This window comes from Mobula hypostoma, chromosome 23 (assembly GCF_963921235.1).
Source record: "Mobula hypostoma chromosome 23, sMobHyp1.1, whole genome shotgun sequence".
NCBI classification, from domain to species: Eukaryota; Metazoa; Chordata; class Chondrichthyes; order Myliobatiformes; family Myliobatidae; genus Mobula; species Mobula hypostoma.
Genome location: NC_086119.1, coordinates 37,686,967 through 37,699,612, shown reverse-complemented (window position 1 = coordinate 37,699,612; position 12,646 = coordinate 37,686,967). Strand labels below are relative to the sequence as shown.

The window sequence follows — 12,646 nt, the reverse complement described above, 5'->3', positions numbered from 1 at the left end:
TGCTATTCTTCATTATTCTAAACATATATAGAAAGACTGACTTCAGGTACCATGCTTTGCCAAATTAAATGTCGGTAGACTCCTCCATTTAGAAAGTTTCACAGTAACTACACTATAAGGTCAATCTTGCTGTGTGGAAAGCAGATAAATGTGGTGACACCTGTCAATAACAGAAGCTTTGAACTTGAAAACATAACTTCTCTCCATGTGAAATGACTTTGATAGGCAGCACTCGATGGACTTTCAAGACAATCAGCCCATCCTAATTCTTTGTAAATGCACTCTCCCAAATAGATTATCTCTACAAATAATGGAAGATTACTTAAAATTAATTATCTTAAAAATCATATAATACATGAGGGATACAATTGTGCTCTCAAAACAAAACATTTAAAGAACAAGGAGGCACAATTTAGATATGAAATCAGGGGAAAAAACTTTCACACAATGGGTAGTGGTATTCTGGAACTCTTTCTAAAGTGGATCATTATTACAGGATTTATTAGAATGATAGAAAATGCATGAGAGACCAAATTACTACCTTGTTCGTAATTTATTTTAGTTCTGATTTATTTTCATCCTCAGTTTTCTCCTTCCTTTCCTTGAAATAATGAAGTCATGGAGTTACCATAAATTCTAACAAAGTGATAGGCCATGGGTTCATCACAGCTTCATTCACTCTCACACTTATTCAACATACACAAAAATTTGCTTATGACAGAACTCAGTGGTTAGTTTTCAGGGGCAGGAATTACTCCTTCTCTAGTTCTCTGACACTTCGGCAAAGCCCAAACATTTCTAGATCACTCTTACTTAAACAGCACTGTTTAAGCATAGGAGCAAAGGAGTTTAGTAGCACTTTTAGGATTTTACTTTACACAGGAGCGACTTGTAATGCCTATGGGTCATTGTGAATTCTGTTTCTGCGAGATTTAATTAGTGAATCATGTAGCATATTACCAAAGTCAAACTAAGGACACATATGCACAGATGCAATGAGAAACTTACTTGTGGCAACATTGCAGGTACATAGCCATAGATACATAACATTCATAAGAAAATCTTAAAACAATTTTTTTTACATTGAAAACACAATCAGAACAAGGAACACCATGTCCATTGTAGTGCACTGTGGTCATTGTTTTGCTATACTGAGATGGTGATTGGGGTTTTGCAGGTTGGTTGAATATTGAAGGGAAGCAGCTGCATTTGAACTAGTAGGGTGGGACGAGGCTTCTGTACTTCCTGCCTGAAGGTAGCTGCAAGACAGTATGACTTGGATGGTGAGGATCTTTGATGATAGATATTGTCTTCTTGAGGCATCTTGCACACAAATGCAAAAAAAAATGCCTTATCCATATGCATTAGATTCCTCTGTAAGTGCAATTTACACCCACCCCACAGTTGATACCAATATCATCTGAACCATCCAGTTCCTTTTGTCTCTATCTTTTCAGAAACCTTCACTTCTTTTCAGTGCAACTTAAAACATTGTTGTTTAGTAATATTTCCTAGTTCTGAGGAGTGGTCATTAACTGCCTGTTTAACTCCGTTTCTCTCTCCAGAGATGGTACCTGACTGAGTGAGTACTTCTGCACTTCTGTTTTTAATTCAGATTTCCATATCTGTCCGTTTTTCACTATTTTTCCTGAGTGGATATTGTTTGATATCTATTGCATAAGAACAACATGCCTCTACCTGTTTAAAATGCTTCCTGAGATGGTATTAAAACAAAGTTCATTTTGGCTTTGTCAGTGGTCCTACGTAATAATCTAATCTAACCTAATAAAGAAGTGAAATACAATGTTTTGTAACATTTCTGGCCATCAATGTTACTAAAATAGCAATCCTGCAATCAATCAACCACATTTCAACAATTCTCAATTAATCCTCACCATCTAATGGAGAGGATTACAATTTTTTACTGATTACTGGAATAGGCGGGTTAGCCTGCAAAGATAGAATACACTGTCTCCCAGATTAGGGGCAGCCAAGTCTCTTGCTCTGAGGTCAAATTAGAATAGGAATAAATGGTTTGAATTCATTACTGACAGTTCTGTGTCCTTAGAGCACAAATTCAGAAACAGTGCTGGTCAGGGAATGTATGAATCATTTGACATATTTTAAATTTGGTCATGCATATGAGGTCTACAAAATAATGGAGGGAATCTTACGCAGATATCTGGGATTGTTTTGGTGCTTTTTAAAGGGGGATTGAACGGCTGCAGAGTCCATCTTCCTTTAGCTGGGTGTCTTCTTCTCTTACTCCCTTCCCATCTATCCTTTCCAGCTTGTACTGAAGTTCTCAGCATTCCCAACTAACTCCTCTTCCCTTCCTACCCAGGTTTCTACATTCTTCAAACCAACCATTCTTACTTCCAGTTTTTATCCTTTTTTCTAACCTCCATTCCAATTCCTCTTATTACCTCTCAGCCTAATCCACACTGCCCAAGATATTGACTTTCTTTGGAATTCCCATCCTGCTGTAATTGCCTTTCCATCTCCATGATCTGCTCTCCAGCACAATCACTATAATTTTCACTGCCCAAAACAGCGGGAGATTGTGGAGAAAACCCCGAGCATAATATGCTGGTTCTCGAGTCCAGCACTATTTTGGAGCAGCACATAAGCAAACTGTTACCATAGAATGGAGAAAAATAAAGTTCAATTATTGTTTTCAAATGGGAACTAATAGCTACTGGGAGAAAAAAAAATCTGCAGGAAAGAGGTGGGGAATAGAATTAATTCAAATGTTCTTGCAGAGAGCTGGTGTAGGCTTCATGAGATGAATGACTGCCTTCTGCACTCCAATTCCTTGTGCAGAGGGTCAAAGAATCACTTTGGTTCAAAAAGCTAACTCCTCAAAACTACCTGAAGGGCCATTTGTGATAAGGAATAAATTATAGTGTGCTAGAACTGTTCATATTATATGAGAAAATGAAAATGAAAAACTGAATATAATGACATCAAAATATTGAGGCACCCTTGTGAATTTTTTTCCAGAGTAAGATATTCATATACCTAGTATGGTAAAAAGGCAGCCATGTTGTTAATTATACCTGCCATTAACTTTCTCTCTCCCCACTACCTATCAGAGTCTATAACTGTAACTCCATCCCTACCATGTCGCTCTCCTTTGGTCTGGCCAATGGAGTCCATGGAATTGGTGAGATACCTCTGAAAACGGTTGGGTGGTCTAGTGTTGACCTGGAGCCCAGCTGCCAGCTTGGCTTTGTTGGCACTGGTTAACCTTTTCATGTTGACAAGTAGCTCTGGGTGATCCTGTTTAAAACTGGGGTTGTGGAAGTGGTGAAGTAGCCCATCCCCTGCCCCCAGCTCGCCAGGCACTGGGTGCTCGCTGCTCCCTTGTCCCAACTTCCTAAAACCGTACAGGTTGAGCTGGCGGATGAAGCTGGTGAAGTTTGTGGTTTTGAAGAGCAGGTCGGTGTTGGGCTCTAGTTTGGCACCATTGCTGACGTTCTTGATCGGGGCGAGAAGCTCGGATTCGAAGAGCTGCTGGTCGACGATGAGCCCTTCTCCGCGGGGATCCCAGCGGATCGAACGGTACCGGGGGCTATTCACGATGCGCCACAGTTTGGCTGGGAAGTTATTGGGGTTGATCGGGGTGGAGAGAAGAAGCTCCTCCATTTCACGGCTCACAACAGGGCTCATCAGGGGAACCGATCCAATTGATTGACTAAGCATGAAGTGTGGCAGTGGGCAGTTTACAGGAAAAGAGCGCTCCTTCTGACAGATGTCGATCGGTGCCAATCACTCGGGCGGGTTCCGATGCTGATCGATCCTTCGATGGAACCGTTAGTCCGCGTTCCCGAAACCGCCTTTTAAATTCCAATTCTGGCCAATCAGTACCAGAGCTCGGGCTCATGCCCAGCACACGCGAATAAACGCCCGCAGCACGCGCATGGCACGACCCCGACGCCCGCGGCGACAAAACTGTCCAGAGCGCACGCGCTTGGAGGCAAAGTTGCGCACCGGGGCAGGCGGCCACTCCGCACCTCGGCGACGCCTCCCTTCAGAGGTCCGTCCCCTCGTGGTTCAGTCGTCCATGGAGCGCATGCATGTAGTTCCGTTCTATACCCGACACGAGTTTTGTTTTCTTCACCAACCAACCAGCAAGTCATTGATTGGACATTGGTGGTTACTATCTAACTGATGATACTCATCGGCAGATGACTTATGCTACACAAATTGATGAATGCCTGAGGGACGACTCGGATCCGCTCCAATTTGCCTACTGGAGCAACAGGTCCACGGATGCCATTTTTCATTGTATCTTTATTCAACCCTGGAACATCTGGACAGCTAAGAGGAATACATCAGGATGCTCTTTGACTACTGCTCGGCATTCAATACTATCATCTCCTCAAAACTAATCAATAAGCTTCATGAGCTTGGCCTCAATACATCCTTGTGCAATTGGATCACTTCCAGTCAGTTCAGATTGACACACCATCTCCTCCACAATCTCCATCAGCACAGGTGCACCACATGGCTGTGTGCTTAGCTACCTGCAAGACGTGCTTTACACTTATGACTGTGTGGCTAAGCACATCTCCAAAGACATATTAAAGTTTGTTTAGGACTGTGTCACTGCCATAGACCGAATCAGAGGCGGTGATGAATCAATATACAGGAGGGAGATTGAAAATAAGGCCACAAATAACAACTTCTTGCTGAATGTCAGCAAGACCATTATTGACTTCAGGAGGAGGAAACCGGAGGTCCAAGAGCCAGTCCTCATCAGAGGTGGAGAGGGTTAGCAACTTTAAATTCCTTGGTTTTATCATTTTGGAGGATCTGTTCTGGGCCCAGCATGTAAGTGCAATTACAAAAAAAGCACAGCAGCGCCTCTACTTCATTAGGAGTCCGCAAAGATTTGGCATGACATCTAAAACTTTGATAATCTTCTACAGATGTGTGTTGTTGAGTATACTGACTGGCTGTATCACAGCCTGGAATGGAAACGTCAATGCCCTTAAACAGAAAATCCTATAAAAAATAGTGGGCATGGCCCAGTCCATCATGGGTAAAGCTCTCCCCACCCATTGAGCTCATCTGCACCAAGCATTGATGCAGGAAAGCAGCATCTATCATGCAAGACCACCACCACCTTGGGCATATTCTCTTCCAGCTGATGCCATTAGGAAGAAGGTACAGGAGTCTCAGGTATCACACCACCAGGTTCAGGATCAGTTATTACACCTCAACCATCAGTCTCCTGAACCAGAGGGTATAACTTCACTTGCCCCATCACTAAACTGTTCCCACAATCTATAGACACTCTTTCAAGGACTCATCTCATGTTCTCAATATTTATTGGTTGCTTATTTAGTTATTACTTTTTTTCTTTCTTCTTGTATTTGCGCAGTTTGGTGTCCCTTGCACACTGGCTGTGCACCCTGTTGGTGCGTTCTTTCATTGATTCTATTATGATTATTGGGTGTATTGTGTATGCCCACAAGATAATTAATCTCTCAACCCCTATCTGTCACTATCTGTCATAAGGGGGCGCAGGAGGCGGACCCAAATGCAAGACACAGACACTGAAGTACTAGGAACAGGACTCGGTGTGTCAAGAAAGTAAGGGAAGTGGGGAAGAAAGGATGCTGGACATTCACACAGGCCCTGGACGAGACTAGGATGCAGGGCCTGGGCTAGGATATGGACAAGAAACACAGAACCGGGACAAGGAACTAGGAACAATGAACCTGGACTAAGGACCTGGGTCTTGGTTGGGACTAGGAACCTGGATCTTGACTTGGAACTGGAATTCAGGTTTAGGTTAGGACAAGACATGGCTACAGGTCGTGGTGTGGCTACAGGACTGGACGTGAGACTCCTGGACAGGACAAGGGAACTCCAGCACAGGGTTGGGCGAGGTACCTGGACAGGACGAGACACATGGACAGGATGAGAACACGAAGCCTTGAGTCGGTCTTGGAACTCAGGAACCTCGAAGCCTTGGTCTTGAGCACGGGAAACATGGAGCCTTGGACTTGAACACAGGAACATGGAACACAGAGCCGGGACCCCTCCTTGGGAGCAGGACGTAGGGCTGGGACTCGTACACAGCACACAGAGCCAGGACCCCCTCCTTGGGAACAGGACCAAGGGCCGGGGCTCTTTCTATACACAGTGTTCGTCCATCATCGACGTTGATGAGGGCCTCGAGACCATTATGATGGTGTCGAGACTAGCGCATGATTTAGATTTAAGTGAGGGAGAGTTGCACAGTGTCAGCCTCATTCTCTCTTCCCAATTCCCACCTGGATCCAGTGGCAAGACAGAGTCGAGACGGCTGGAGATGGGACTAGGCGCAGTGGATGACCAGGACGTCTTCTGTGTCTTGTCCTGCTCTACACGTTCCACGACACTTGCAGAGACCGCCTTCTTGACCGTTGGAACTTCCATAGGTCTCATCCGCTCAATCTGCCAGAGTCTGTCTTCACATGCTGGGATAGACAACTCCCTATCTCACCGAGGGTTTGAGACCTGTCGGTTACCCTCACCTGGTTTAGCCGGTTTGTCAAAGCCGTTGCCTGGGGTGTGGCCACTGTCACATGCAAACAGCTATGGGGAGCCACAGGTGAGAGCTGAGTGCCAGGTGGGGACACAAAGGTGGACTAACCGCTTTGAAAAGGACGCGACATATTCCCCCACTAGAGGTGCTACCCCTCCTTGACACCCCATACTATGTACTATACACAGTACACTGAACACGAAGAGACAGTTCTCCACTCAGGGTAGTGGCAAACAGCCGGACCTACCCAGTGGAGGCGAGGACATAAAGAGACGGTTCCCAACACAAGGTAGTGGTAAACAGCCGGACCTACCTAGCAAAGGTGAGGACACAAACAGACAATTCCAAACAACGACAGACTGTTCCTTATCTTGACACACCAAAGCCCCGGTCTTGTTCCGGTGGTTGAACTTGACAGCGTTACAGGCAAGGACGCAGGCGATGCTTCAGGCGAAGGTTGCAGGCAAGGCTTCAGAAGGAAGGGGAAGGGAAGGGAACAGTCCAGCCACTGAAACTGAACCCAAGAGCTATTTATGAGAATCAGGTGCCTCAAATGAGGCACCCCAACAGAACAAGGGAAAACTGAAAAACCTGGAATAAGGATCGATGGACTGGACCGTGAACCGGAATGTGGATTTCACGGACCGGACCATGACACTATCATTTTGACGAGAAAAATATTGCCTAAAGTTATAAATCTTACTGCAAGGAATTGCTTTTAGGAATAATCCAACTAGAGTACAATGATAAAAGGAGTCAATAAAGAAAATGTATTTCCCAGGTGGTTAGAGTACAATGATAAAAGGAGTCAGTAAAGAAAATGTATTTCCCAGATGGATGTGTTGCAAAGGGGGCGTTGGGGGCAGACCCAAGTGCAGGACAAAGACATGGAGGTATCATTAGCAGAAGTGTATTTTATTAATAGTTGCCAGGAAGGCTGGAGAGCGAGGAGTAGATACTTACATGGGTGTAAATTTTGGACAACAAACTGGAGGAACCTGGACTTGGACTTGGCCACGGAAACTGGACGTGGACTCGGACGAGGAACCTGGACTTAGACACGGACGTGCAACCTGGACTTGGACTTGGACTTGGGTGCAGAGCCTAGACTTGGACCCGGAGCCTGGGCTTGGACATGGACTTGGACCCGGAGCTTGGACTTGGACCTGGAGCCTGGACTTGGATTCAGACTTGGACCCGGAGTCTGGACTTGGACTCGGACTCGAACCTGGACTTGGACACAGAGCCTGGATATGAACGGCAAACGGCCGGACCTACTCAGCTGGAAACGAGATGACAAAATACCGAACAATGACAGTCCATTTGTTTCTTGGCTTGGAGTGGCGGCAATCGGCCAGCAAATCTCAGCTGGACATGAAAACGACAGAATTCACCTCTTGACTTGGAGTAGCGGCAAAACAGCCGGCAACTCAGCTGGACACGAAAACGACTGAATTCACTAAGCAGCCACGGGCACTGAAGCAACTTCAAGTCCACGATTCTCGGCAGCTCCGGGACGAGCATTGCCATACTGGCTGCGGCGACGAACCAGCAGCGCGTAGATGTAAACCAGAGTTTTTATGCTGTCGGTTCAAATGAGTTTCAGGTGCCCTAATCAAGGAGCCCAGTGGAACACGGGGAAAAGGAAATTAACTGAAATGGGGAGTCAACGGACCGGATCGTGACAGGATGAATTCAAAACAGAGAAAAAAACTAGTGCTCACCTCTCAAATCATGTTTTCTTTGTTTCTTTAATATACACGAAATACTGGAGGAATTCAGCAGGCCAGGCAGCATCTATAGAAATGAGTAAACAGTTTTGGGCCAAGACCCTTTATTTTTTACCCTGTTGACTTCAGTGGTTTCTGTTTCCCTTCTTATGTACAATGAGATTTTGATCAAAATTCCTGTTTACAGTTTTGATAAATATCTCTAGCTCCAGCTTATTTTACCACTCATACTAAATTCTCACCCATGATTACAACAATGTTAATTACTCATCACATTCTGGAAACAATACTTTTTGCCATTCTTTGGCACATTCTTACTCTCAGCCTTGCTTTGCAACAGTGTTAATTTACTCTGTATTAGAGCTGTTCTGGTCTGCAGTCCCCATTATCTTTGATTATATCTGATGTTTCAAAAAAGGGCTTGCTAACTTCAACAGCTCTTGCAATATATATAATATTATTATGTTTCCACTGAACCTATCTCTCCATCCCTTCCCTAGGTCTTACAGCTAGCTGTGTTTTCACTCCACTTTAGATCTTTCACATTTTGTTCACAATTGGTTCAGATGAAAGGTCATTAACATAAATCACTACCTTATTTCTCTTTCCATAGATGCTGCTGACTTAATAGTTATTTCCAGAGATGTCTTTTTTTATTTTGGGTTTTCAGCATTTCTGTTTGTTTCCTTCTTGTTAAGTACAAAGGTACATTTCTGAACTCTGTTCTTTTCCAGGTAGCAAGAGCCAAGACTTGAAGCAAGAAATGGATGGGATGGAGTGTAACACAATTGCCATATAAAGTTTTGACATCAGGTTGGAAGCTCTCCAGTCAGAATATGGCTGATGCTCCTCCAACTTGAGATTGGCCCCATCGTGACACTAGAGGAAGCCACGGAGTGACATGGCAGAGTGGGAATTGGCAATGGAATTAAAATGGTTGGCCAATGCAAAATTCTGCATGTTGTGGACCGAGCAAAGGCGCTTGACATAGCAGGCACACAGTCTACGTTTGACCTCACTAATGTAGAGGAGCACTGGATACAGTAGATGATCCCAACAGACTCACAGGTGAAGTGTTGCCTCATGTGGAAGGACTGTTTGGAGCCCTGAATGGTAGTGAGAGAGGAGTTGAATAGGTAAACGTAGCACTCCTTCTGCTTGCAGTGATAAGTGCCAAGAGGGAGATCATTGGGTAGGGACGAATGGACAAGAAAAGCATGGAGAGCATGATTCCTCTTGAAAATAAAAATTGGACGTAGGAGATAAAGATCTGATTGGTGTAAGTTGGTGGGTGTGGGGAGATAAAGATCTGATTTGTGGTAGGATGAAGCAACACCAATTCAGTTATCAATGTAGTGCAGAAAAAGTTGGGGAGCATTATCTGGGAAGTCTTAGAACATGGACTCTTCCATGTAGCCAACAAAAAGGCAGCCATAGCTGGGGCTTATGTGAGTGTCCATGGCTACACCTTGGGTTTGGAGAAAGTGGGAGGAGCTGAAAGAGAAATTGCTAAGTGTGAGGATCAGTTCCACCAGATGGAGGAGGATGGTGGTTGAGGGGAACTAGTTAGGTCTGTTGTCTAAAAAGAGGCAGGTAGTTTAAATGCCTTCTTGATGGGAGATAGTAATAATATGGGGATGGGACATCCAGGGTGAAAATGAGACCAGGGCAAAGCAACTGAAAATTGTTGAAGAGATTGAGAGCATATGAAGTATTGCAGACGAAGGTGAGAAGGCACTGACCCAAGGAGGATAAAATGGATTTGAAGTATACAGGCACAATGTTGAGTTGGTCAGGAGCAGGCAGAAACAATGGGCCTATCCTGACAATCAGGTTTTGGATCTTGGATAGGAGATAGAAATGAGCATTGTGGGGTAAGTGAATTATAAGTTCGTAGGCTGTGGGTGGACAATCTCCAAATTTAATGAGGTTAGTGCTGGAGCAGGAGACAATATTCTGACAGTCCTGAGTGGGGTCCTCTTTAAGGGATAAGTAGGAGGAAGTGTCTCAGAGTTGCTGTATAGAGGTCAGTCCGCCAGACTACAACAGCACCTACCTTAGTTTCAGGTGTGATGGTGAGGTTGGGATTGGTGAGGAGAAAGTGGAGGGAAGTGCTTTCTGAGAGATAACGTTCGAATCGGAGACAGCAGTGCTGAAGTCCAGACAGTTGATGTCTCGTCGGCAATTAAAGATGAAAAGATACAGAGTGGCAGAAGATCAAAATGGGATGTGTAAAAAGAGGAGGAGTGTTGGAGATAGGAGAAAGGATCATCAGTGCATGGTGGGGAATTCTTGCTGAAGAAGTAGGCTTGGAATGGAGGTGACAGAAGAAGAGCACCATGTTGTAACAGACGCGGAACTCACTGAGGTGCGGGCATAGGGAATAAAGGTAAGGCTCTTGCTAAGGACAGAGTGTTCTGCCTCGGGGGGGGGAAGTTGGAGGGCATGAAGATATGGCAGGAATTAGATTTGGGATTTGAGGGAGGAAGAGAGATAGAGGGAATGATTCAGGTGTATATAGAATGGGAGGACTGAAGAGATGATGGGGAGCCCGAGAGACCCAGGGTTTTGTGTGGTGCAGTGGTGGGGGCAGGGGATTCTTGGAGCCCAGTGAAGTGAGAAAGGTCTCTGCCTGGAGATGGAGGTGGCCCAAAGTCGTAGATGGAGCCAGAGTTGGAAGCCATGTAATCTGTGGTTGTTTGTGGTAGTTGATGATCATCCTGATGAAGGGTCTCTACCCGAAATATCCCTTTCCAGTAATAATGAAGTGTCTCTGCCTGAAACATTGGCTCTTTGTTTCCCTCCATAGATGCTGCTTGACCTGTTGAGTTCCTCCAATATTTTGTATGTGTTACTCTGCATTTCCAGCATCTGTAGAATTTCTTGTGTTTAATAAACAGCAGAGTAGGTTTACTTCTTTCACTTCTTGTGAATTCTCCTGAATAATTGGCATAACTGGAAAATCAGCAACTGGGATTGGTTTATTATTGTTACATGTGCAGAGATACTGTGAAGTATTTTCTTTACATGCCATCCAGACAGATCATTCCATATACAAGTGCATTGAAGTAGTGCAAAAGAAAAAAAAAACAATTGCAGAATGCAGGATGCATTGTTATAGTTACAGAGAAAGTGCAGTGCAGGTAGTTAAATAAAGTGCAAGAGCCATGGCGAGGTAGATTGAGGGATCCAGGAGTTCTTTATCATGTAGAGGTCTATAATAGCAGGATGGAAACTGTCTTTCAGCCTGGTGGTACCATGTTTTAAAGTTTTTTTTTATCAAAGCAACTGTGATCTACAGGAATTTATTTACCTGGCAAAGTCCCCCATGACTACTGGATCAACACTTCTTAACTTTTCTTTTTTAAAGCATAACCAATATCATTACTATTATATACGCCACATAACAATGCTACAAATGATTTCCTTCCTGTTGCATCTCAGTTCCATTCAGCCTGACCCAAGATGATTTTTAATGACTGTACTGATGCCATCCTTCATGAAGAGCACCACTCTATCTCTTTTCCCTGGTTAATTGTCTATTGCTCTGGAATATTCTTCATTTTTTTACACTCTGAATGTTGTGATCTCTGGCATCAACAAGGTCAGTAGATGCATGGGTATTTTCATTTACAGGTGCCCCTTTAAGTAAAACGGTATTGCCTATTTTATCTAATACTACACCAGATCCTGGAACTCCTTGTCCAACAGCATTGCAGTACTATGTTCTTCAGAAGCATTGGAACGTTTCATGCAGATCACTCCGCAAAATCATCTCTGTGACTCTTAGGTGTGAACAATAAATGATGGTCTTTTCAGCAACACCGAAGAACAGTAAATGAGAAAAAAAAAGGCTTTTGTGAGATGAACAGGATTCCCGGTTGTTTCAAGCATAAACAAGCAGGAAAGAAGGAACCAATCAGGAAAATATGATCAATATTTAAGGATATTGTGTGGCTGCCTTGGAAATCTTAAAACAAATTATCATTGATGTAAGCTTTAATACTATAGACTACAGTAATGTGTTCATTTCATTGTCAGATAAGAGGACTAGCCATGATATTTTGTGTATACTATTTGATGAAAAAATTATTTGTCTTAAAATAGAAATGCCATTTATGTGAACTTCCTCAACATTAGGTACTAAAGGACTCTACAACCAGCACAATTTTAGAAACTAAAATCTCTGTTTTAGTATGGCTGCTCATAGTATAAGTTCCTCAAAGCAGCCATAATAAAATAGTCATCTATTTTCAGTAAGGTCATTTGTATACTGCACTTTAAATTGTGTCAGAAGAAGCAAACGACTGTAAATTATAAATGAAGTTAAAATTATGTGCTGTTCTTCCCGATCAGAAATCTTAGATAGCTCATC

The 12,646-nt window shown here is 43.8% G+C and overlaps 1 protein-coding gene across 1 annotated transcript in view; it reads right to left on the bottom strand.

Moving 5' to 3' along the window:
* Positions 1–3,648, bottom strand: part of hsf5 (heat shock transcription factor family member 5) — a 95,286-nt gene extending 91,638 nt beyond the window's left edge. Inside the window, exon 1 of the mRNA XM_063031742.1 lies at positions 3,123–3,648. Within this exon, the coding sequence (XP_062887812.1) occupies positions 3,123–3,648 (526 nt within the window). The remainder of the gene's footprint in view (positions 1–3,122) is intronic.
* Positions 3,649–12,646: the final 8,998 nt, after the last annotated feature.